Below are 27,379 nucleotides of genomic sequence, written 5' to 3' on the forward strand. Positions count from 1 at the left end.
TTGACTGATTATTAAGTAATTCAATGTAAACATAGGGATGCTCTGGCCCACTTTGTACAAATGGGAATTTCTCCCGATTCCACTATTTTTGGCAAGTTTTGTCCTTTGTTTCTTACTGTGAGAGTGCTAAGAAATGTCACAATGATTTGATTTCCTATGCAGATTCATACATTTTTGCAGTAGTCTTAATGTAGTAGAGCAGTGATGATTATAAAGAAGTGGCTGGAATGGGGGCTGAGTGGAGGGCTGCTTTAGCTGAGAGCATGTTGAGCTAACACATCAGATTACACAGTTATGTTAATCTCCTGTGTAAAAGGGAGAGAGTGGATGAAGGCAGAAGGGGAAGAGGCTAATTTAACGTAATCTCACTTTTCTGTGTGTACTGAAGTATGTACATTCGGTACGTTCATGGAACTTATCAGTGTGAAGTCTTTATTTAAATGCGAAATCAAGAGCCATGTGTTAACATGAATGAACACAAATGAGGTAGTTCATAGAATGGTCATGTTGTACAGCTCATCACAAGTTCAGAAGCATAATCCTTCTGTTATTCAGCAGCTTCATTTGAGTTTTAAATGCTCCTTTGGCAAGTTTAATTGTACCCATGTTATTATTTATTTCTCCACGTTGCAGTGTGATGAACTTGGATGACTTAACCAGAAGAGGTTTATATTTGAGTGATATTCCATTGCATGATGCGACCCGTGATCTGGTTCTTTTGGGAGAACAGTTCAGAGAGGAATATAAACTGACTCAGGAGCTTGAGATCCTCACTGACAGACTGCAGCACACGCTGCGTGCACTGGAAGATGAAAAGAAAAAGACAGACACGTAAGAACCAAATCCTGATTTTGATCTGAAGCAGCCACAGCGATATATTATTTATAGCTACCTTCTTAAAAAAATAACAGAATCTTGGGAGGAGATATTCAGGGTCGATAATTTTGGAGTCAAGAAGGAACACTTTAACGCCTGAGAGGGTATTTCTTTATTTAGATTGTCAAATGTCATCTGCAGTCTAGGCTGTTACATGCACAGGTGTTTTATTGGCTCCCTCCCTGACAAGGAAAGTTATGAGAAGTAAACTGACAATCCTTTTTACTTTTTGAATTACCTAAAACAGTAGTGTTGCAGACTTTCTTACACGTACCATGCTCACAGGTTAATAGAACAGAAAAACATACCCTATAAGCCTTGAAAATAGTCTGTGTAGTGGTGACGTTTTGCAATAGGCTAATGTTATGAAATTGGTTTTATAGTTACCTGTAGAAATCGATTTGGGGCCCAATGCACACAGTTTATTATTGTACTTATATCTAGATAGTAATATTATCTAGATAGCCCCAAATCCATTTCTACAGGTAACTATAAAATCAAATTCATAGCATTAGTGTATATATAGTTTTATATTATCTGTCTATATAATACATATATATATTAGTCTCTATATAGCTGAGCTGTAGGACTACTGGCAAATAAATTAAACAAAACTTTGTGTGACAAGCAGCGTGAGGTTGATCATAGAGTCATAGAATAGAACAATAGAATGGTTTGGGTTGGAAGAGACCTTACAGATCACTAGTCCCAACCCCCCTGCCATGGGCAGGGACACCTTCCACCAGCCCAGGTTGCTCCCAGCCCCGTCCAGCCTGGCCTTGAGCACGTCCAGGGATGGGGCAGCCACAGCTGCTCTGGGCAACCTGTTCCAGTGCCTCACCACCCTCACAGGGAAGAATTTTTTCCTAGTCTCTAGTCTGAATCTCCTCTCTTTCAGTTTAAAGCCGTTCCCCCTTGTCCCGTCACTGCAGGCCCCTGTACAACGTCCCTCCCCAGCTTTCCTGTAGCCCCTTCAGGCACTGGCAGCTGCTAGAAGGTCCCCCTGGAGCCTTCTCCTCCAGGCTGACCCCCCAGCTCTCTCAGCCTGTCTTCATAGGAGATCATCTTCATGGTCCTCTGGACTCCTCCAACAGGTCCATGTCCTTTTTATACTGGGGGCCCCAGAGCTGGAAGTAGTAGTCCAGGTGGGGTCTCTTGAGAGTGGAGTAGAGGGGAAGAATGGTGGCTGACTCTCCTTTATAAAACATAGTTCCCATCACTGTAATAGATTTTTCTTGTGGATTATACTTCTGTAGTAGTAGAATTAACATTTGCTGTGCTATGAATTCTATTGACAGATTATTTTTCCTGTAGTAGAGTAATGGAAATTGTTGTAAAAAGACTTGAAAGGGATGGACAGAAGAGTCAGAGAGACAAGGAGTCTAAAAATATTTTTTCTGTTCATTCTTATTGACTTGTTTTGTAGAAATCATTTTATCTTCAGGAATTCTAGCCTTCTTGGCAGCCACTGGAACAGTGTCAATTGCTGTGTCATGTGCCGAAAGTATTCACTAATTATAACGCATGCAGTAGTGAACTTGCCAAAAATGCAACTAATGAGGATTTGTGCAGGAGGCTGTGTACCAAATGATGCTCAATTTTTGTGAATCTTTGCTGTGTAAGGAGGGAAATGCACCTTAAGATGGCCATTAGAAAGTTGAAGGAATACACATAAGAATAGGGTGAAAACTCTGTGTGAGTGATTTGGATTTTATCTGCATAATGTGTAATATGAGCAAATGTTAATATGTCATGTAGTCTATTATTAAAAAAAAATGCAATAAACCCTAAAAGCAACATTCTCAACAGAAAAGGAAGCATTTAGCAACACATGAATTGATCAAAGGTGGGAAACTGATGCCTTCGTTGCCTTTTTTGTATTTTCTATGGTTTTGTGAGCAAAACCAGATTATATGAACTGAGGATAGGAAAGAAATACTTAAGCAATAATAAAAAAAACGATCCAAGCAAGTAACAGATCACATCAGAAGAATTAGTAATATATACTTCATTTTGTTGGCATCTTATCTGCATTAATATGTGTTTGAAATGTCGTGGCTTTAGGTACACTGATGTAGATCAGTTCCTGTGTCCCACATAATACACTTTTCAGTAAACATCTTGCATATTGCTCTTTGATGATGTGAGTGTGTTATAAACCCTATAGGAGATACCAAGTAAATATTTGAAGAGTGCTGGTGTAAAGACCTTTTCCATGTTCTTTCTGTTTTCCTTGTGCCTTTCTTTTCTTACACATTTAGATTACTGTACTCTGTTCTACCACCATCCGTGGCAAATGAGCTGAGACACAAGCGTCCCGTTCCAGCGAAGCGGTATGACAATGTGACCATTCTTTTCAGTGGCATTGTTGGATTCAATGCCTTCTGTAGTAAACATGCCTCTGGAGAGGGAGCCATGAAGATTGTTAATCTTTTAAATGATCTTTACACAAGATTTGATATTCTGACTGATTCACGAAGAAATCCATTTGTTTATAAGGTAAGCAGAAGATTTTAAAAGTATTTAAGCTGTGACTTCTTTATAATTTACTATCATGTCACTCTTTTCCATCTTTTGGATTTTAGGCTTTTTTAAAAAACTAGTTCTGTTCTCAGTCTGAACTGTGTTACTTGATATTACTTAGCTGAAGAAGAGTATGTTGTTTATTTCTAAATGCATGAAGGAACACAAAGGGCTTTAGTTCTCAGCAGGATTTCTGCACAGTCACCTGTTAGGTGGATATATGTGTCTACTTCCATATTTAGCAGATACGAACACTTACACAAGCAGTTTGTGGTTCTGCTGACCCTGTGTTTTAAGTTTTTCAGTCATATACCTGGGTTGTCCTGGTTGTAAGTTTTAATTTACTGTTCAGTTACTCAACATGCATTTCAGTCCTTCATTAGGAATGAGGTGTAGTTGCAGACGTGGCTGGTAGCAGGTAGATAGGTAGAAAGAGATAGATATATATATCCCATATATATAGACAGGTGAATTCTTCTGTGTTTATATGTTTAAGATTCATTCCTAGCTTTTAATAGAAATCAGTTTTATGTCCTGTGCCAACTGAATCAAGGGTCTGAGCCAAGACAAACATAGTGCTCAGTTTCTACAGAAATTCGGAAGACCCCAGAAGAGAGGGCTCCAGTTCACACACTCACAGTGTCATTTTGATTTGTTACGTTTTGGACATAAAATACATTCTTTTCAGTAACAAACAGATGTGACGGGAATTAAGGTGATTTGAATGAAAGTGAAGGGAAACTATTTGAAAAGACAAGCAGTCTTGAAAGAAGCACTACTTCCATTCTTGTACTCTAAAGCCTGTGATAATAAAGTAGTTGAAAAATGTATATCTTGATAGGTGGAAACAGTTGGGGACAAGTATATGACCGTGAGTGGTCTACCAGAGCCTTGCATTCATCATGCACGTTCTATCTGCCACCTGGCTTTGGATATGATGGAAATAGCAGGCCAAGTTCAAGTGGATGGTGAGCCTGTACAGGTTAGTGAATGTGTGGGCTTGAATGAAGAGCCCATTCTTTGATATGATAAAATGGTAATGCTTTGAAATATGGTTATGTTCATGTCCTAGTCCTTGCAAGCTTTGTTATTGTTAGATTTTGAGATTGATATCTGCAAAAATGAAGTCACATGTAGATGTGACATGTACAGTTCTCAGACCTTAAAATCTAATTATTGTGTTTAACCTTTTAAAGGATTAAATTAGGTCCACATCATTTATGTCTGTTTTCCAATCGTTTCAATCTAATCAACAAATTCCCATTGTGCATCAAGTACAATTTGTTGAGCCTTCTTCATCTCAGTGAAAAGAACAATAATATTCCCTCACTGATATTTTTGATGACGCTTCAGATCCTCATGTCAGCACAAGAAAATATTGCATTAAAAAGACATAAAAATAAGCAGTTATGGCAGTGATTACTGGCAAAAATGTGTATTAGTGGAAGTTCACTCATTGCGGGATTTTATGAAGATGTTGGGGCATTAATACAGAACTGGGGAGGCTGCATTGACCTGTCCTCGTCAGAAGGCTAGGAGAGCAAAATTAGTAACGAGTGTGATGCATATTTCTATTTACATGAATGTTACTGGTCTGACACCTAGCTTAGAGCTCTGGACTTTGTCACTGGGCAAAGAAGCAAGAAGGTTTGATTTGGAGCGTTACAGTAACTGTAGGAATGAGCTTCCCCAAACCCCTGTCCAATCTCTGAGTTTTTAAATGTAAAATACCATGACGTTTCCTTTGATAAATGCCTTTTTTCCTTGACCTAAACTATCCATTTCTGCATCTTCTGAGCACTCATTAAACACAGACCTGCAGAGTATGCCTCTTTCCCCTTTTTTTTAATTTCACAGTATGTAATAGCAGCATGGCATGATGCATGCGGGAAAAATATGGAGTTTATTCTTTCATGTGGGAGGGAGAGTCATGACACTGCACTACAATAAAAAAAAAACAGTAACATGAAACACAAAAGGCAAGGTTTTGAAGAAGCAGGAGTGCACACTGAAAAAATAAACTCTAGTAGATAGGCATGGCATAATATCTGTATTTAGTCAGAGGCATCAGATTAGTTACATTGATTTTGAATACTCAAACTTCATTTTTTTTCTCTCTCAAGATAACAATAGGAATCCACACTGGTGAGGTAGTCACAGGTGTTATAGGCCAAAGGATGCCACGTTACTGTCTCTTTGGAAATACTGTCAATTTAACAAGCAGAACAGAAACTACTGGAGAAAAGGGAAAGATCAATGTCTCTGAATATACTTACAGGTGAGTGATGAAGTGTTTTATTGGTGTTGACATCTTACAAGAAATCACTTTGTCAGCATAACATGAAAGTGTCGTTGGGAGTTGAAAGTGACAGGACTCCTGCAACACATTATTTAAGTATGCGAATCCTCAAGAAAATGTATGGCAGACTGCATTATGATATACTGTTATTGTTATGCAAATATAATAAAGATACAGAGATAGATTTTACTTTTGTAATTTGCTCACATATCTGTAGCATCTTTAATATTTTATATAATGTGTGGCATGCATGCATAGTACATAAATTTACATGTTTCTTTTTCAATTTCAGGTGTCTTATGACACCAGAAAATTCAGATCCTCAGTTCCACCTGGAGTACAGAGGTCCAGTTTCTATGAAGGGTAAAAAAGAACCAATGCAGGTTTGGTTTTTGTCCAGAAAGAGTACAGAGACAGAGGTATGACTAACCAGAGTGTAATTTTTCTTTTAAACAAGGTATAAACATGACAAATTTTATCTAAACCACTGAGATCCATTTGCATTTGGAAAACTAAACGTTCCCTAGAAAAAATGAAGTTTTGTACAACACTATTTCATTAATGCATTTATTATCTTGACAGCACGTTAAAGTCCTTGATTATTTGTCTTTGCAGTTTTTGCAGTCCCTGAAAGAACACTTTTGTACTTTAAAAAGTGCTTGAGGGAATGCCAAGTGTTTAAATATTTATATCTCCCTTTTCTTACGTATTTCTCCACTGTAGTAGATTTTGCAATATAATGGCTGTTTCTGTTTAGCTGATATGTCGAGTTATCAGCACTTCAGAATTCACCATGTGCTTTCTTACAGTGGGTGGATGAATGTGCCTTCAGATAGTTAGGCAATAGTCCAGCAACTACTTGCAGACAGGTTCACACCTGATATGTGTGGTGGTCCGTTAACCCCAGATGGATCTGCTTCTTTGGAGACTGCTGCATGATAGAGGTGTTGCTTTAGAAATATACAGGGTGAAAACTGATTCTTCTAATTGACAAACAGGCCTAAATCCTCTTCTCAAAATGATGTAGGGTAAAGCTCTTCAAGCACTGAGTGAGTCTTTAAGCTTATGCATCAATTTCAGAAGTCTGGGCGTGTATTAACCAAAATCCCATTAAAAGCCAGTGAGATCTAGACTCACGAGTGTGCTACAAACTCAGACGCTGAATCAGATTACAGTATGCCAGCTGATTTGCTATAGTTGAGCAGGTGCATACATTACACCATTGCCAACAGGGAGAAAAAAGGGTAAAAATAATTTACATAGCTTGACTTTTGTCCTGAAGTAATATAAAATGGAAGAGGTTTAAGCTAACGAGGTTTAATCTAAAAATATACTGACTAAAATAATGTCATCAGTTACGTTGGCTGAGATAATTTTTCTAAGTCACAGGAAACTAATTATGCATCTGAATATTCATGTGCTTCTGAAATTAAATTTGGGCTGTTAAACTGTTTGGGCTCTTCAGGAGATCTAATCCAGATTTATTACCACTGGTACCCAAGTATATGAATACTGACTTCTTAATGGTAACTCCCAGTATTAAACTTCAAGGGAGAGCCTGTACTTGAACTCTGCTAAAATCTGTATCGTAGTATGTATTACTTACATATTCTGGTAATAAATTTTGATAATACTTTTCTATTTTTATTCTGTGTCAAGATTACCTACAATTTCACACAGCTACCATTCTTTCAAATCTATAGTTGTATTTAAAATGTATTTAATTAAACACCTTTCACTTTTTTTGCGTTATAAATTATGTCCTATTATTTGTAGCAGGGCACATTGTAATTTTAAATGTAAAATTTCAGAGGGGTACCGAGTCAGGTGGGTATTTTCCTTGTTTCACCGTCACCCGTTTAATATGAATATAGGGTTCAGATAGTTTAGAATTTTAAATATTGCACTTTCCTTTTAGAGATCTTGTACAACAGTGGGTTTTCTTAATCCTCACAGCAGTCCTGAGAGGTACTTGCTGATACTGTTATCTAGTAATCAGGCTTTGTGTAGAGGGACTAGGGGGTAGGAATAAACCGGACACAAATACTGTCAGCCTGATTTTCAAGAGCACTTAAGACTCACAGTTTAAGCACACTCAAAATGTGTGTGTGTTTATTTTTTGCTGATTCTGAAAATCAGATATACATGTAATTCTTATAGCTAGAAGGACTTGTCCCTTCACAGGTATTTCTTCTAAATTGTACCAAGTTTGGGAGGAGACTAGAAAGATACATTCATGTGGTGATTGGAACTGTCATTTGGTCAGGGGTGATTATGAAAAGTGAAAGAATATAATCCTCTAATCTTTTAATTCTTTTTCACTCTCTGCATAATTTTGTCTGTCCATACACAAAAATGCACTGAGTTTTACTCCTTTAAGATTTTCTGAACTTGATTGAAGTTTCTCTTTGTCTTGTAAAGGTACTCTTCATGTTACTTCTGGCACTTTATAGGCTGTACATAATAGCTGTAATCGAAAGCAGAAATCGGATAACCAATTTTTTATGTTTGATTACCGTAGAGTAATCGCTTTGCTTTAGGCAAAGGTGTAGTCTTGGGGTTTTTTTGCAAAATCTTATTTTCTCTGACCTTTCAAACACATACCCATGCTAATTGCAGTGCTGTTAATTTCAAGGGGACTGTTCATAACAATGAGTATGGCATGTTAACATATATTCAGAAACTGTATGGTAAATTTCCTGAAAGGTCACTCCAGAATATTGCAAGAAGTGGCTTATAGAAGTAAACACGAAAATACTTCTTAAATCATCCTGCAGATACTTCTGCTGATTATTCTTTTACTGTGAAGTTTTCTGTCCCCAGTATCTTTAAATCTGGGATGGATTCACGTCAGTGATATATTCTCCTTTTCATTATATCCCTCAGGGAATGATTAGCTCAGCATTTGCAAATCTGTCAGCATAGTATTTTACCCTGAAGCCCAGTAATTAATACATGGTGAGGAAAGAGGACAAAATATTTACATAGCATACATGGCATAGAGATGTGAAACCAAGGCTTAAAATATGCCATCTCTCTGCTAGGCCTGTAGAAAATGATAGGGTTGGAGCAGCTCAGCATGCCTCAAACTTGGTTCCTGAGTTGGCATGTCTAATATCAGTCACCATGAGCAGCAGTTACTTCTGAGAAAGACCTGATTTACAAGAGTCAGTGGTGTTTGGAGTGCTGCTGCTTTACTTTTTTCAAGTTAAAATATCTCTTCCATGATATCACTACACCAAAAATTAGGATTGCATCAGAAATATACATAGAACAAAAGCAACTGTGACCTGTTACTCATTTTGCATCCAGTTGTTTGCACAAGATTAATTATTACTATATCATTATTATTTTAACAGAGGTTCAGCTGTAGCTCCTCTCTTGAAAACAGATTTGTTTTAAAAAATAAAGATTGCAGAGACCCTCATGTGTCTGACTGCAACTTCCATTATTCCCCACTTCCAAATACCTTTCTCTTCTGCCATGTCCCCACATTACTGATGGGAACATGTTAAAATATCTTGGTCAGAGCAAGTAGTTCATCAGGGAATGTAGGAATTGTTATGTTCCTACATACCACAAATACAGAAGAAATATGTGCGTTACCTATGCTGTGTTTTATTATTTCTGTTATTTACTGATACTGGTTGCAAGTTGTAAAATGTATTTTGTCACTGCGTTGACCCACCATGTTGTTTCTTCAAAGAAAATACCTTACTTCTCAAATTCTACTTGCATGCACTCAAGGAAACAAAGCAAGATGCTTTCTGAGCTGAGGGAAGAGGAAGAGGACGCTGGATAGGGCGCAGTACTGTCTCCAAATAGGGTGCCAGGCAGTAAGGTTGAGTTATGGATGCTATTTCACGTCATACCTCCCATTGCTGTGTGCAGTACCATTGTTTTTTGCCCTACTCCTGAAATCATACTCACCATTTTCCTCCAGGCTTGCTTGCTATTTTTTCCCCTTAATGTTTGGTGGTGTTATCTCTGCTGTGAGCATGTATTTCAAGCTTTCCTTTTTTTTGATATGCGTTTTTGCACGTCAGTCATGTACATGTAGCCCTTCCTACCACCAGATAATGAATAAAATTTTGTAGTATGCACGCCACAACTAACCACTTTGATCTGATGCTTCACATCTTCATCTTCATCTCTGAAGTATAGTGGTTATGTGAATCAGTGGCATTTCTGGAAAGATAGGTATTTTGGTTGTTGGGCAGAGTAATGAACCTAAAGAACTATTTTTAAAAATAATATCTGAAGCAGCATTATGAAAATTACTGTATAAATGTTGTTTATCAGATTTAGCCCTGCTATTACCATGTATCCCATTCATTTTGTGAATAACACTTTAAAAGGTTCCTCTTTTGATATCATCCTGCATTTTCCCTTTGTAGACACTATGTAAACATATGCTGTATTGAAAAGGGGCAGTTTGTCTGATACTGCTGTTTGAAGCATGTGCCAATGTACTTCTACTGAAATGCTGTTCACTTGGAATGTATTTCTCATTGATTTATATTAACTAAATTGTCACGTTAATAACAGATTGCTGGACAATTTTCAACCACCTGTAGTGCTTTGATTCTTTTGTGATGGAGTCCCCAGAATTGAAAGGTGTGCTGCCGAGATGTGGTTGTCATGGTTGCCTTTTGATTTGATTTCTCTAATTTTCAGAAATGATACTATTTTATTCCTTGGGAGGACCTGATAATATTCTAGGTCTCCTGGCGTAATTAAGGGATGTAAAGCTTGTAAGGGAACATAGTATCTTTTATCAGCTGGTACAGTTAGTAGAAGTGGACAAGGTTTCAGATGCATAGACTTTCCATAACTTCAACATACAGTGCATTTTTATGTGAATAATATCTGTTCTTACCTGACTGATAATTTCTGAATATTTGCATTATAAAATAGGATAGTGCAATTACTTTGTGTATAAAAATTGTCTATATCTAGTATACCTTATCAGCACAGAATATATATGTGTAAATGTTTCATGTTAATGTGCAAAAGAAATTGCAATAAATTATTTTTTCCACTGACTTACGGAAATCTTGGATTTTCTTTTTGGTGAAAGCTGTATTTTATTGTTTGATGCAAACAAGTATGGTTCTCCAGTCCATAATTTGAAGTCCAAGTTTAAATAATTTATCAAGTAATTGTTCTAATGTTTGCAAATATCTAAGAGTCTACCACATTCAGATTAATGGCTTGCATCCTCAGATTAAAGGAGTGTTCAAAATGTGTAGATTAATGCTGTGAAAATAGTAGACAAGTTCACAAAAATGTATACATTCCCTTGAAACTCTTGGACTGGACAGTATTTAACAATCAAAAATTATTAGGCATCCACTTTGAGCAGGATGTACATTACCAACCAAAGCTTTAGGAATGGGAAATGAAGATGGGAAACCACATGCGTTCCTTTCCATCGCCTCACTGTCGGACAGCAACACGTCCCAGCTCTCCATGAGAGATTGCCCTCGCTCTAATAGGTACACAACAGCAATTTGCACTTGAAGTTGATCGAGCTTACCAAAACTTTCATGGTGACTTCTAAAGGCGTGGGGTTTGTGACAGCTGTGGTTGTGCATTGACATAATTCACGCAAATGGCTGTGAAGTAACTGAAGTTTCTGTATTATGCTTCATGATGGAAGATGGCATGCCAGAAAATTGAGTTTATATTTTACCTTCTTGATCATTTCAGACTGTTAAACCTCCTGTTAAGCTACTTTGTAACATAACCAATTTCTTAAAGCACTAAAATAATAGCTCATATATTGTGTTCATATAAGAGCTTTTTACTTCAAGGAAACCAGTATGATTTAGGCACTTCACCATTTTTATTACTAGAACTGGTCTTCACTTAAATGCCACTTGCAGCTACTAAAACTATACTTTGGTTAAATATTATTCTCAGATAACAGTAAAACCTTATGCAGTTCTGTTTAGTTCTTTTGTGTGTGCTCTGTCGCCTCTTCTATTTAACTGCAGTGATCTATTTTTTCAGTAGCAGCTCTCTAGCAGAAACATGAGGCAGAGTAATTACCAAAGTCTGTTTACAAATGCATCTGGTTTATTTTAGGTTTTTTTGTAAAAAAAAGTTGAAACAAAGAGAAGAAAGGGGAAAGCAGCAATGAAATTGCAAATTATGGAATGCTTAGCTGTTTGTAATCTCCTGGAGTGTATGCTTTCCTTTGAATTCAGATATTCAAAAGAATTTGGGTTTCTGTGCATTGTTAAGTGAGGCTGTAGCCATGCAGGGAACTCTGCTACTCTAATACAACTGTGGTTGGCTTTCATAGTGCCAGGCTGAGTAGTTGGATTGTTGCTAATGTTTCTTGGATAATACACTTTTTCTTTTTTTTTTTTTTTTTTTCCCTAATACGAGGCTTGAAAAGAGCAGAAGGACTCTCACAGGCTTCAGTAAATCTTGAGACAAGCTTATTAAGTGCACACTGTCAGTCTTTAGAAGTTACATTATAAAGACTTCCACAACCAATGAGGCCATTTGATAATGTGGCCCATATTTTTAGATGCTGATGTCTTCATTGACCTGCCCCATGTGGAATTCTGTCAAAACTGGCTTAACTTCAATACATAGGAAGAGCAGAGGTGGAATACTGCTGGTTTTAGCTCCATGATGTTTCTGAAAAGTTAGACGTTGCCTTTGTTATTGGTTTTGGGGTTTTTTTTAAGAGATTATTATGAGAATTTCAATATATAAATAGCATCTGGTACAAATTCTGTGGTACAATACAATTGTACTTTTCAAGAGAAGCAATTTTGTGTGATGAGGGTCTGTGAATTTGCAGCGGTCAGCCAATGCTAGCACACATTTGTTTTTCTCTGTTCATATCCTGGACACCTCTGGCCTAAAGCCCGTGTGTTTTTTATATCCCAGGTTCTTGGGGTCATTCTAGCCTTCCAGAGTTGATTTTACACTTTGATAAGCTGGGTATCCTGCCTAGTGCTCAAACAACTGACTTGTGATTAAAAGGACAGAATTTAGCTGAGTGCAGACAAAAGACTGAAAGTGTTCGCAGTTCCTAGCTGGTGTTAATCATAATCCTGAGCTGGACACCAATTAAGTCCTTGAGCCTTTGTTTAAAAATAAAAACCAAACAACAAAATATCCACACTGAAACTACACGGCCATAGTTTTCAGGTAAGAAGTAAACCTCTGTTGCTGGCGTCAGCCCCTGTGTCAGTATGAGCATAGTGTTATGATGAACTGAGTGAAAAATCAAACCACCTTCATAAATCTTACTGAAATATGCAATGTACTAATTGCGAAGAAATGCACATCTAATTCTCACAAGTCCTAAACACTGTGTGTAAGGTTGCTGGAAAGAAAAGAAAGCAGATTATGTCTTCTTACTTTCAGATGTTTTGTGCGAGTCAAATGGTGATTTTCATATGCAAAGCATTCAGAAACAATCTGATTTTTTAAAAAAACTGTGCTAGGAGGCTGAAGAGTAAATATCCTTTTTCTACAGAGAGCATAGTGAATCATTCCGAGATTTAACAGCCTGTACCAGAAACCAAAGTGTTGCCTTCTGCCACGCTATGGGTGTGTTTGTGGGCAATTACGTAATCATCTGGAGGATAAGAAACTTGCTCACAAAGTGAAGATACATGCCTTTTCACAAAGCCTTCCTTTCCCACATCATCCTACCCCTCAGGTTATATAAATACACACACAAATATAGATACATGTGTAGGCCGCCTTTCTTCTTTGCTTGCAGCTTGGCCTGTGTCCAGCAAAAAAGACACTCGTATGAGGCCTGTACAAAAGTACAATAATCCTGCAGTAATCCTGATGAAGGCACTGTGTGGGGTTTGGGTAATTACTCTCGAGTCCTTCTCCCTGCAGTCCTTTTCTATTTAACACAAAATGTATGAGCCATCTTGGGAGCACAATTACTGGCAGGGAAGGATTCAGCTAGGGACAGGAGGGAACACTGGAGCTCCAAGTCAAATGATCGAGTGTCTCAGATTGCAAACAAACGTCGTTTTCTCGTTTGTCCTCATACTGTGTAAATTTAAGGTTTGCTGTGTATTCATTTTTAAACTGGAGATGTCAGTATTTAAGCTGTAATTAATTTCGTTTTATCATGGAGATGCCAAGAAAAAGTCAACCTTTGTTTATGAAATATTTGTCCTAGGACAGATTTTTTGCATACTCTTTACTGGGTATGATTCATTTTCCCACTGTGGTATCTGTGGGTAAATGTTGACGTGTATTTTCAGTTGAAAAACACAGCTGGACACAATCTCCACTGTCTCTTGCATTCCCAGCTATGTCACGTTTTAACTGTGATAGTTCCCTGCCTTTGGACCAGGTTTTTCGTGGCACCGCAGCACTGCAGCAGTAGGAAATACTCAGACTGAGTGCCGTGGCCTATCAAAAAAAAAGCCAAAGTGAACCCAACACTTCAAAATGCCACTGATTCCTTTTCTCATTATGCTTTCTTAATTTCTGGCCTCAACAGGCTAAAAACTCCAATTAATTGTTCAGAACGAACCTGCAAAAGGAAGAGCTGCTGCAACATGGGAGATCACGCACTAGGCAGCCAATAAATCTGACTGGGTGGCTCTTCACGGGCACAGCTGCCAGTCTGTGCGTTTTATGTTCCTTCTTGTGTAATAGAAGATGCTGTTCTGTGTCAGATGATGTCATGTTTTCTAATTAAGTGCTGCAGGGTGCTAATATTTTCTCCCCTGTTGCTACAACACCAGGCAGTCTATGTAGAATGTTGCAATGGTCTCAAAGAAAGCAGAAAGGGTATATTAGACTGTTGTGTCAGGTTTTGACAGCTCGGCAAGGCTGACAGCATAAAACCATAGGGGTTGCTTTGTGTATGATCCTGCCTATAGGTCTCAGAATCAGACCTGACGCTGGGTGCCACCCTGGGGTAACGGCAGTGAAGCAGGCAGAGGCGCTGTGTTAGAGCACTGCAGCGCCCGAGTTCTGGTGTCCTCCAGTGCGAGAGCAAAGACTTACTTCCCCCATCTTCCATGATCAAGAGGCATCCTTTTTCTACATATAATAAGATAGTGCCCTGGAAAAGAAAACAAAACCACAGGAGAGGTACCTGCATGTCCGACTGTAATACCACCTGGGTAAAATGCTCTTCATCTGAAAAAAAATTTCAATTTGCTTTGTAAAATCGTAACAAATCAGGACATACTTTAGAAAAGGAAATCTGACCTTCTCTGAATCAAAACTTGCAGGGAAGCAATGAGGTGGGTTTCTGAATTCGCATTAGTCCTGCAAAAGGGATGAGGCTTTTGTTGATACAGCCAGGACCGCAGCTGCTCTGGGCCGGTGCTGGGTCCATGCTCAGTCTGCCCATGGATGCCGTCTGCTGAAGCACTGCAACACGGTCAGAAACATTTTTGCAAGACATTTGCTCAATTTGTCTGGGCTTCTCTTTTGTTGCTAGTTAATTTTTAGCGGGAAGAGTAAGTTTTCTTGGGCGGCAACTCAAAACTAGTTAGGGGGAAAGTATCACGTGCTTTAGCGTTGGGAAGAAGCGATAGTGGGGCCTTGCTTGGCCGTGACCCCAGCAAGAATGACATGGACAGTGTCAAGGGCAGGGTAGGACAGGAGCTGCCTGAAGAAGAAATGTGTCTGTTTGGTTTGGTTTTTGTTGTTGTTTTTTTTTTTTTTTTAAATTGAAATCTGTAGAAGAAGGTACTGTGAACTGGATAGTTTTACCCTCTCGTGTTTTAATGTTTATTTTCTGTTTATGCATGCTCAGAAGATAAAGCTTTCCTGCAAAGAGAGCTAATGATGATCTGCGTGTTTGCTGCTGAGTTACTTTTGTGAGGCCATGACATGGACACAGGCACCTCGCACAGGGCTCCTGTCGGGTGGGGGCTGTCTCTCTGGGCCCTTCTGGCTGGGTGGCATTGTCTTGGGCCATCACCTCTCCCGAGAGCGGGGACTGCAGTCCTGTTAGCCGTGTTACGGGATCTAAGAGTGCGCAACTAATACCCAAGCAAAACTCTCATTGAAGGCAGCCAGTAAATTCTGAATTAAACAATCAGACAGGCCGTAGGGATAATTCGCTTCCACAGATAGATTATGGCTGGAGATAATTCATGAGACTGCAGATGTTTTGCAGGAATGAGGAGGAAGAGAAGCTAAAATTAATCAAAGAGAACCTGTTTGTTGTAGCTCTGACTGCAAATGCTTGATTGCCCTTCCTCCATCACGCTCCAAATGACCTAACCTTGATAAACCCTCACTCAGAAAAGGAGGAAGGGGGGCAGGAGATCATGCCGACCTACCAAGTGTGCAGCTTCAAAATGTTGACCCCTGTGGGGTTGGTGACACGCACAGATGGCACACTAAGTCTCTTCCCTTTCTGAAAGAGGGCAGTGCCTCTGGAAGTATGGATTCATGAGCAGGTTGTGAGTAAGGCCCTTGGGAGGTGACCTGATGCTGGTGAGTGTTTCTGTCCCAGCACTGTGTAGACACCCAGAAGAGACGTCCAGAAGTCTGATCTGCAATCACAGGGCAGAGAGTCTGCTGCCAGCCAGGGAAGGGGCAATGAGCTTGCTGTGGCTGCAGGACTGTGCACCTCCAGGGTCTTGTCAACCTCCCCTGCTGTCACCATCCTGGCAAAAGGGCACAGAGAAGCAGCTCGCCATCAGTCTGGAGGCAAGGGGCTTACCCTGGGTTCTGGGGGCTTGCTTTAGGTTGGAGGTAGCAGGATCTTGCAGGTATTTGTTAGGGAAGAAGCACGGGGGGTCATCTTGCTAGTTGGTGGCTTTCTCCTGAGTAGCAGGCAGTTAGCTCTCTGCTGTGCCTGCAGTACTCCTGTTTAAAAGATGAAGAATTACTGACCGAACAGGCACCTTTGACTGTGCACCCATTTGTGTACCGTCTGTGGAGTAGCAAGCGTGGTGTACAGACAGCAAAATCTAAAGTCAGCAGCTGTTGGAAAAACTTGCTTTCCTGAGGTACTCAATTTTCCTCCTAAGGAAGACTGTGGAAATAACTGCTGCTTTGCTTTGGTCACTGGAGGAAAAGAAAGGTCAATTTTGTTATATAGGAAAATACTTATTTTTGAAAGCATTTGCTTCCTTCAACATGTAATAATTTGTCAAATAACAGAATTAGATATATTAACTGTCATTGCTTATTTTATAAGGCTGAAAAGAGGCTCCCTGGACAGAAGTGCTGGTTTAACGATTGGATCTTTACCTCTCTGAAAGTCTCAACCTCAGTTTTCACTTGAACCTTATTTCCTGGGGGAATGGTCCCCAAACTGTGCTGCATATGTCTCAAGGGACACTGTCCATCCTTTTGGTTCATTGGCTTTGTTTTTACTAAAGTACTGAATTCTCATCTTACCCCTGCCTGCCCCCACCACCCTGAAGAAAATCAGGAGCCTTTCCCTTCTTGATGAATTCTAACTCTGCTTTGGACTTCAGACATTAGTTGAACTTTTCTGTTAAGGAATATGTAACACACCCGCATTATTTAACAGCTTCAATTCAAGATAAATGAGTTAAACTTTTCCCCAAGCAGGGCATGGTATTCCCATAACTACATTTACAGGAAGCTCTTACAAGAAAAGTATCCTAGAATCAACCAAAAAACTTGATACAAAGCAGTTCCTATTTTAAAAGGTAATTATTTGTTTTAATTGTTTAAGACTTACAAGCCAAAGTTACTATGTTTCCACATCTTTCTAAACATTTCATATTTCATTGATAGTTTCTCATAGACAAATTTTTGTGTAATTTCCACTTGCATAGTGGCTGATTTTATTGCCCCCTGTGAACCTGGAGACTTGTGGCAACTGCAACATTGCTGCAAGATGATGTTATTTTAGGGCATTACCATGGTGCATTAATCCAGTCTGTTAATGGAATTAGTTGTTAGAAAGAGCTCGTCAGCACTTCAAGAGTGGCTTCTGCCATGAAGCCCTCATTTCTTTGCTAGGAGTTTCCAGTTCCTGCTGACCAGCAGTATCGCTCCCGATGCAGGGTAATCCATTTTAAACATCTGTTTCTGTGCCTTATGTTAGTTTTGACCACAGCCTTCTGGTGAATATACAGAAGAAGTTATATTAAAACAAGTGTTACTGAAGGTGTTTCTGAGTTGGAGACAGGATTGAAAACACTTGCAAAAAAAGAAAAATCAACATCATATTTTTTTCCAGACTGGCTCCTATCTGGAGTATGCCAGAAGCCCCTAAGTCTGATACTTCTGTTCTACCATCTTCAAACTACTGCACAACCTTTAATTATGAGGATGTGGATAAACGGCATGGACTGATGTTTAACAGTCATTGCTTCTTTCCCTCATCTGTTTCTGTAACAATTCCCTTTCCCTTCTGTGCATCTCAATAATGCAAATGCGAACTTTACATTACATTTATCAGAATTACTTTACTTGCTCACCAAACTTGAAAATATCTATAAATCATTAGCATTACTAACCACCATAGCTAGGTCAGGTTGGAATGTCTCCTGCTCCTAAATAACAAACAAGTGCTGGAGAACTCCTTGCCCATGGAAAAACAAAAAGCAGCTTTCTTCTGACTGATACGCAAGTGGGTGAATTCTATCAGTGCATGGCTTGGTGCAAAACAATTTACTAGCAATCAGGAAATAGGGACCTGAGCAGGAAATTAGGTGATGAAAGGAACGGTCCCAATCCACCAGCACATAGCTCAATCAGGGAACAGCTTTAAGCACTGCTGTGGCTTTTTCATTGATGCCTCTTTCCACCTTACAGGGGCAGGTGGAACAGATAATTGGGAGGCTTCAAGGCAAAGGAGATGGTGCTGAGTGTTAGGCCTTGCTTGGGCTCTTGTGGTTGTCCGGGCACTTGCATAAGCAGCGCTACCTGAGATGCACCTGCCTTGCCCTGCAGCAGAGGGAGTGTGAGTTTGTGGGTGCAGGGGACATGGGTGAGGGAATCTGATGTGCAAGATAACAGAGGTTATGGTCCCTGCCAAGGGCTTTCTTCCCATCAGCACCAAAAGGAACAGTACAAAGCAATGTTGCTGCTTTTTCACTTTTAACAAGAAAAAGAGGGGTAAATGTTGACTACTAACTGATTCTGTAAGTATGGCCAAAGGAATTGTTTTATGAATCTGAGAGCTGCCTGGCATCTGTTGTCTGTTCTGTCGTCCTTTGTGCTCCTTAAGGCAAATAATGATTTCTTGATGTATGTGAATGATGCACTAATTTTAATTAACAAGTCCTGTATATGATTTATTTTGTTAATGGGTTGTTTGTATTACATAGCCAAATGCATGCAGTCAGAACACATGATATAAATCCTTGCCTTTTGTAGCTTTCTCAGCAGGGCAGCTGTTCTGTCCTGATGGCTGAACAATCTCACAAAATAACCCTCAACCTCTTTCAGCTGATTATTTGAAGGTAGAGAGACCTTGGGTAACCTAGTGTTTTTAAATCCAGGTAGGAAGACTGAAAAAGAAGTAGTCGAGCCTTGTCCTTGGTGCAGCCCTCCGGAATTTGGCTAGCTTTAACCACCATTGCATAAGATTTTGTTGTTAATGAAATACATATTGATAAGTGATTGTTGCATGTTTTCCTTGCAGGGCACCCAAGGGCTGGTCTTGAGATCATGTAAATGACTGATCAGTTTGTGGATGTGTTTATGCTCTTTGCTCTATTGAGGGAACAATGCCAGAATTATGCAGCTGAATTCTGAAATATATTTGTTGACTTTAAACTGTGAGAGTGATGAAAAGCTCCTGTAAGGGTTAATTAACAGAGCCTAACGCCTTGCTGAGTGCAAACTCAGCAGCAGGTTCTGCATTTAGAAGGTATATTTCCTCTCTGATGTTATGAAAGACACAAAAGTTAAGAAAGAAGGTAAATGTCTAGGATTTTCCTTAGCACACGAATGGTTTGGTTCCTCAGGCCTTCGGATTTTCCTCAGAGATATGAAGCATACCTCTCCTCAAAGTGTCACAAGAAATACTCTGTTCTAATCTTGGAAACTACCCCTTTCTCTTCCCCAGAGAGATCGTTACCCCGATTGGATGTATCTTTGGGATTGAATGTGGTTATTAATTTGCTTATACTGTTCTTGATTTCTAGACAGGTTTTTTTTCTGCCAAAAGATTCTTGTGGGCCTATTGTACTGAAAACTTCTCATGGGATATGCAGAAACTGGCGATGCCAGCTAGAGAGAATTCAGTCATGTATCAGCAGTAAAGAGTGAATAGATTATCTCCAAATTTAGCTATAAACCTCATAATCCAATATTTGCTAGTGTCCCCAGCAGAGCTTATGTGGGTGAGTGTTTGCTGGAGCAAACACAAAGATATCATCAAAATAACTGGGTAGCAAGTAGCTGGGCTGTTCAACACAATTCAAAAACATTGCTGCCCCTGCTTCTTCACATACCAGGTGTGAACATGCGTCCCCTCAAGGGAGGCTTGAGGACAGTCATGCCCATCACTGCAGTGCAGTTGTCTGCTCACTATTTAGGCCATTTGTTCAATGTTAAGACATCGAAGCTTTCTTTGCAAGCAGTCGGGATGAGGGAACAGGTAATAGCCATTGCCTACCTACCCTGCTTTCCCATTTGACAATTTAAAGTGGCATCCCAAAACATTTTGGCATTTTGAATTTGGTGCTTTGAGTTGATGGATGAGATGGATAATTAACAGTTTTCTAAGGCTGAAGGTCCTTTGGAATAGGGTCCACATCTTGTGAAGAGCTACACATGGTGAAGTCCTTGTCTGAAGTGGAATACTGGAAAATAAAGAGCAACTGGCAGCTTGCTCTTCAGGAAAAATGAAGTTTCTAAATTATGGTGTTGTAATGCATGATGTGACCTTGTTTCTCTCAGATTTTTTTAGAATTGTGTAGATCTCTTAGTAACAGTTTTGCCTTTTCTCCTTTTTTTCCTTTTCTACTTGTTACTGTTCGTTAGATTTTCATGTGTCAACAGTGAACAGCTTCGTATAATTCATCTTAAACCAGATATTTTGTGATGTTTCTGCAGTTAAATATTTGGGGTGGGTTTTTTCCCCTCATATCTGGTTTGTTTCACATGCGGTGTTGTTTGCCACTTTTATTCATAAGTTGCTCAGAAGTTTAAACTAAAAAAAAAACAAAACACAAAAACAAAAAAAAAACCAAAAAAACCCCACCAAACATGAAATGCCAAAATTCCACTTATTCAGAGTGCAGGAAAGGACGAAGATGTGATGTAACACTTCCAGACTAGAGCATGCACAATCTACAAGTGAACTGTAAATTTACATGGGCTTGGTCTGAAGTTGTTTGGCATTTTTAAGTGGGAAAATTTCCACTGATCTCTGGATCAATTCTGTAACAAGTAATATTAGTCCTACAGACAGTGGCAAGGAATGTTAAAGGATTCATCAGGGTTACAAACGTAGCAGGCTAGGTGACAACAGGAAGATATTCCAGGGCTAGTCCTGTTAGCCAGGAGTCATAGAAGGCTTTATAATTGTTTTCTTTGGTCACTACTGTACACAAAGACCTGTTGGTTACCCCAGGAAAAGAGGTTATATTAAAATTCTTAGCTAAAGTTATTGGGAGTATCTGTTACGGAAACGGCACTAAGAATTGAATCATTGTGGGAGGCAGATGGGCTGAGTTGAACAACACCAGAAGCAAATTTTGGTTTTTAATGAACAATTTTGGCATGTTCTATGGCATGTGTGCAGTCCTGAGAAGCCCACATTTTTCACAGCTTGTGTATGAAAGTCTTCCTTCTTGTAACTCTTCCCACTTCCTATCTTCAGTTGATTCATGGTTTTGAAATGAAGTCTTTAAGCATGTGACGGGTATGTCTGCAATGGTCAAATATATGGTCATCAAACCTGCTTTCAAAGCCTGTTTGCCAGGTCTTAAAAAGGTAGAAGTAGGTAAGGGAACCCAATGCTGTGCTTGGATTGAGACCCACAAGTGAGGCAACCTGTGTTAGTCTAGGTCTTCATCACTAACTCAAAACAACTGGCTAGGTTGGGAGTGGCTTTGAAAGTGTCACAAAGTAAGCAGAAATACTGACAATTATCATGTAGACTACAAATCTTATTTTCATCAAGGATCCTGAAGTGTACTGGAAGTATTACCAAGTTTTCTAAGGCTCGTGATCGTTCTTTTGAAAGCAAGCCCCACAATTAGCAAGGCAAAGCTAGATATGCACTGGTTAAGGCTTCATGTTGCAAAATGACATGGTTTTCTAGAGGTAGAAAGGCTTTAGTATTTCAGTCTGGAAGGAACAGCTGCATGTGTGTGGAGCTCTCTCTCCCTGCTACGGTTTTGTAAAAGCACTCCTGATCCCAAAAGAGGTTTTTAAAAGCATCACTGAGAGCCTCTATCCTGGGATAGGAGATGGGTAGGGAGCCCTGGTTTGGATGTCAGCTGTGCGTGCAGTGGGAAGAGCTATTTGGAGTTTTTCTTTTCTAAACGACGTTCCCTCCTTCTTGTGGTGGCTTTGCTTTTTGTGAGGAGTCAGCAGAGCCGAGTGTCTTCTGGTGGATAAAAGGACTTACACTGCAAGAGGGTTAACCAGGATGGGCATAAGCAGCGTCAACAAGATGTGGTGCTAGCTCTGGATCTACAGCAGTATCCCATTCACATACAGAGCTCATCGTTTATAACCCAGTCATGTTTCAGCATTGCTGTAAGTAATTACTACAATATGAGTTTGGAGAGACTTCTTGAATCCTGAGTTTAATAAGCACACCAACTGTCGCCCTGGGAAGGTAACTGGGGATACAGTTACAGTGACCAGATGTACCAACGTTTATAGCATAGTAAGGGACATATGCTTCTAAAGCACTGTGTACTCTGACAAGTGGCATGAGTGAACCATTGTGGTTTACCTTGGTCTGGGATTTTTTAGGATCGTGTGATGGTCCTTGGATTTCCAAAACATGAAGCAACAACCCCAGAGCAGTGCTAAACTGGAAAGGAGCTGTAGGAAACCGAGGTGCTGTATCATGCTGCCATGGGGTACTGCCTGGGTGAGGAAGACTGCTTTCCTGAAGTTTTGCCAACACCAGATTCACGTACAGTGCACACCCTTGTGCTAGGGCTGGAGGGCGGACACAGCTAGCTACCTTCCAACCTGAGTGACTGCATAGGGAAATTCCTGTTTTCCTGTGTAGTTTCAGCCTAAAGAATTGGTGAGGATTAAGGACATTCCTATTTTACCTTAACCAACGCTTTCTTAAGCAACAGTAGATCAGCTGGCTCATATAAGCTCCTTAGGAGATAGTTTGATCTGCTTATTTTGGTGCAGAATAGGGATGGCTGTATATTTTTGCTGGTTTACCTCAGAAATTAATCTATACATTCTGTGGCAAAGATACTGTCACTTACTTCAGGCTAAGTAAATGTCGGGTTTGCCAGCAACTTGTTTGAAATACTTCGCCAGCTCATACATCACTAATCAGAGGGAAATAATCTGATTAAAGTTATACTGAGTGATTCCATAACAGATGCTGAGAAATCAACTCCACTCACGCGTGAAGGCTTGTGACCAAAAGCCCGAGGTAAGTGGGGCATCTACTGGCAAGATGCTGCAATGAATTAATCTAATCTGTAAAAGTCTGATCTAAAGCCTTCTCCTGTACAGGCCACTCTCTGTTCATTTTGCTTTACCAAATAAGCAAGGGCCAGGCCTGTTTCCTGAGCTCTTTGTCCAAAGTTGCAATTTCTCCTTGAATAAAGCCTTACTTTCTGGCACTCCTTTAGAGATGTCTTCCACATACAGAAGAAAGGAAATGAGCTGAAGAAACCTGTCAAAGGATTTGATGCAAGTCTTTCACAATCTCCAACCTCCCCCCACCCCAAACTGTCCCAGCAGGTTCCCTGATAGATTCTAAAGCTGTCTTCCTTGTATCAGGAGCTACTTTGATGCTCTGATCCGCTGCCCAAGGGTGTGAAAATGAATACAGTGTGTAAGAGCATGCAACAATCCTCTCTGGACATAAAATCCAGAGCAACCAAAACCAGGTTGTTATTCGCACAACCTGATTGCCTTCCTCCATTCTTCAGAAAATACATGCAACAGCATGATATTCTCTACAGTGTTAAATAAAATCTAATGACTTCTGCAGAATGCATTTAAAAATGTCCCATTTTTGTATTATTTGTTGTGCAACACTACTGTTTTGGGCTGGTTGGAGGGTGTCATCTTCAGGCTAATGTGTTTCTAGCTGTAACATTCTGTGTTGCACCTCTGCACATCAGGCAGGGATTTGGAAGGTGCCCAAGGGGGCTTTCCCAATCATGTAATTATTTTAATTGTTGAGATTAACATTTTAGAATCAAACAATTAGCATGGGAAAAGCTTGCTGATATCTGTACTTGAAGCATGGATGTGCACTTGTGAAAAGGAAAAGCAAACAATTAAGAAGCAAAGTAATGCTAAATTGGGAGACTATCTGATAAAACCGTTAAAATAGGTTGCTTCTGCTGCCCTTATACACGCACCATCTTTAACTATCCAGTAAAGCTGAATATTTTCTTAAAATTTTTCAAAATTCTGTTGCCTTAACAGAACAGTAGTCATACATCAAAATACAAAAGCACCCTTATTTCTGCTCTACTGCACAGTGCACTTGCTATATTTAGCTGTGCTGGGGAATCAGTTGCTTTATATAATCTCATCACAAGCCATTGCTGCAAAAAACCCCTCACATCAGTTTGTTGCTTGACCTTGGGCAAAACACCAGTTTGTGCATTTTTTTCAGAGCTCCTTCTGCCACTTGCGTTAGAAGAATCCATAATCATGCAGTGATTTCAGTTGTCCTTGTCTGAAGTCAGTGGAGAAAGCAAAGTCGTTTTAGTCTTGTTAACCTAAGCAAAGATACAAATACATTCCCTTCCTAAGAAGTGGCTTTTTTTTGCTGAGTGGTTTTTTTGTACGTTCTCTGCTTCACTTGAACTTTTGGCACAGCAGAAACAATACCAGTTCTATTTTGTTCAGTTATTGCAATATTAATTTTGTTTTATTTAGCCCTTATTGGTAGAAGCAAACACACAAAAAATCATTGTGATTGATAGCTCCAAAACACTTTGATCTCTGAAATACAAGGCCTGTTAGATCGCTATGTCTAATCTTTCCCCTGCTGCTCTTTTTATTCAGAAGCCAGATAATACCTGGTTCCCGCTTCCAAAAAAACATAATTTCTTCTGGCTCAAGAATTCCAGAGCTATAGAGTGTTTGAGGTTGGGAGAAATCTTCAGAGAAATATTGCAGTATGTTTGTTCTGTTCTTTCCATTTTTCCCCCGCGCTGGTCGATGCGCACCTCTGACGGGGGGTTAGGTAGACCTGTTGGTACAGCTGCTGTTCCAAACGTGTGCCCTTGGTAACAGTGGGGGGTTGGGGCGGGGCAAGTCCATGTAATGACCAATAAAAAAGAATGGAGCAAAAATAGCTTTAAATTAACCTTAAGGTCTCAAGCCTGCAGTTATTGACGAGTAAAACGGAGACATCACTTTCTAGGAAGCAAAACCATGTCCCGTATTTCTTGACTTACTTATCCTAGGGCTTACACTGAAGGGAAGCTGTTGCCACTGATGGCCAAATAGTAGCATTTTCATTACTTGATGTCTAACATTAAGGGCTTGGCCGCTTAGTAAGTACACTTACTACTTTCTTCATAGAAACTAATCTATTATTAGCCACTGAACTTGAGTATGGAAGAACAGTGTGAGCTCTAGAGCATGGCTATGGCTGATGGCTCACCTGGAGTTCTAGGCACAGCACTGACATTCCCTAAGTGTGCAGCAGCACGCTCCCGGGCAGTCTGAGGGCTGCAGAGCCCAGGCACCCACTGGAGAGCAGTGGTTAAGAAGGTATAATGTTGTAGCCTTTGTGAGCTTTCTAATGTAAAAATATTTTGATTAGCAAAGTCTATACGGTGCTAGTCTGAGCTCTAGACAGCTATAAGTTTTAAGATGAAGTTACCTATTACTAGTAGGAAGTACTGAATAGAAGTCATCAGGATTATCCTTTATCACGTAGTCTTAAAAGATGTGCCCAAGGCTAATTTTACAAGACTGTTTTCTACCTCTCCTAATGTGTTTCCGTCCAGACTGTGTGGCACCTCCAAGTGCATCAAAAGCTCTGATTGAAAGACTGTGGCAGGAGACTTGGGCAGCCATGGATTTGTTCAGAACTGTATTCAGGGGCCCACTCTGGAGAAAGAAGTGTATTAAAGATACACGTCTAATTTCATTGTATAAAGTGAAATTATCCTATCCTATTAACTCACATTTTAAAGTGATTTTGTTGTTTACTAAGATGTAGTAAAAAGTATGCAAGGCCCCCCTCGAGTGCACTCTTCCTGTTCTATGAGCTTTAGTGTGTGTGAGTGTTTATTTATACTACACGATTACACATCTTTGAAAGTTGTGGTTTTTTAATCACTGAAGTCTTCTTTAAAAACATAAAACTCATAAGTTTACCACTACTGTTCCATAGGCCCATACAGACATAGGAAAGCACAGAAGCTTTTCTGAACATTAAAGCCACAAAATTCTTAACTCTCATGGATTATTTTTTTTTTTTTTTGGTAAGACCTAGGTGAAACCTGTAGTCTTTATTACCAACTTCCATGACATTAAACACTGAACTTGGCCTATGTTTACCCACTAGCCACCCACTAAGATGCCCTATGGTTCTCTATAGCAGTTGGCAGGCTCATGAGACTTATTTTTGGATGTTTCAGACAAACAGATACACACTGTAGAAGTTACTGTTACTAGGAATGCTCCTGATTCTGGTAGATAAAGCTATGTTATCCTTCAATTGAACATGTAATAGTGGTAACCTACTAGCAAAGATTTCCTTGTTAATAAGGAATCTGCTTTTTCATCACAGCAGTGCTCTGCCTTTATGGTGGTTAAGAAACGTGTGTGTTCTTTTGATATGCATATAATTTCTCCTCACTCAAAATCCAGAAGATAAAAACTGGCTCAGAAATGCTGGATTATGTTGTATGGTAGCATCACTTGCTATGCTATTTTAAAAAAAGGGAATTTGTTACAGTAAGATTTTAGGTAAAGATTACATTTTTCTTTACATGAGAAAGGAAGTGAAACTTTGCAAAGTTCACTCTTTAAAGTTACTTAGCACAGTTAAATAGTTCTAGGCAAAAAAAGAAGCAGGAAGAATGAGTGCAGGGAAGGGAGCAATGCAAAGTATTACTGTCTCCATTGTATTTTGAAAAGGAAGGGAAGCTGCAGAAACAATTAATTTTGTGCTCCTACAAGCCACTAACATTCTTGTATTCCCTTCTTTTTTTCCTTGTGTGTTGGTTGGTTCTGGGATGGGTTGTTCCATTGAGGCATTTCAGGAGCTTTCAATAGAAGAAAGATGCACACCCAACAGAAGTTAGTAAAAATATATTCGAGCAGTTCTATGATTGTAATCATACTGGCACCACAAAACAATCCAAGCTGGCCACCTACATCAGCTGTAATAGAAGGAAATAAACATACGTCATCCTAAGCATTTGGTTTAGTCTAGCAAGTAAACGAGGCCCTGCTGGGTTCAAGTGTTAAATACATTCAATATACATAACTCATCACTTTAAGAAAACAGAATTAATATTCTTAAGAATGTTTATTGGAGAAGACTAATGTGTTTCTTAAAATTCTAAATAAAGCAAGTACAACACA

At 39.5% G+C, this 27,379-nt stretch overlaps 2 protein-coding genes across 3 annotated transcripts in view; one reads left to right on the forward strand and one right to left on the reverse strand.

Annotated features, from left to right (window-relative positions):
* GUCY1B1 (guanylate cyclase 1 soluble subunit beta 1) overlaps window positions 1–10,743 on the forward strand; it is a 39,698-nt gene extending 28,955 nt beyond the window's left edge. For both annotated transcript variants that reach the window (XM_080385253.1, XM_080385252.1), the window contains 6 exons: window positions 634–831; window positions 3,138–3,375; window positions 4,241–4,381; window positions 5,523–5,677; window positions 5,991–6,117; window positions 9,446–10,743. In XM_080385253.1, coding sequence (XP_080241379.1) covers window positions 634–831; window positions 3,138–3,375; window positions 4,241–4,381; window positions 5,523–5,677; window positions 5,991–6,117; window positions 9,446–9,469 — 883 coding nt within the window. In that variant the 3' untranslated portion in view covers window positions 9,470–10,743. The remainder of the gene's footprint in view (window positions 1–633; window positions 832–3,137; window positions 3,376–4,240; window positions 4,382–5,522; window positions 5,678–5,990; window positions 6,118–9,445) is intronic.
* Window positions 9,948–27,379, reverse strand: part of ASIC5 (acid sensing ion channel subunit family member 5) — a gene marked incomplete at its 5' end in the record, with an annotated part of 30,825 nt that continues 13,393 nt past the window's right edge. Inside the window, one exon of the mRNA XM_080364716.1 lies at window positions 9,948–27,174. Coding sequence (XP_080220842.1) covers window positions 26,975–27,174 — 200 coding nt within the window. The 3' untranslated portion in view covers window positions 9,948–26,974. The remainder of the gene's footprint in view (window positions 27,175–27,379) is intronic.

Source organism: Falco punctatus (assembly GCF_963210335.1).
Source record: "Falco punctatus genome assembly, chromosome: 1".
Classification (NCBI taxonomy): Eukaryota; Metazoa; Chordata; class Aves; order Falconiformes; family Falconidae; genus Falco; species Falco punctatus.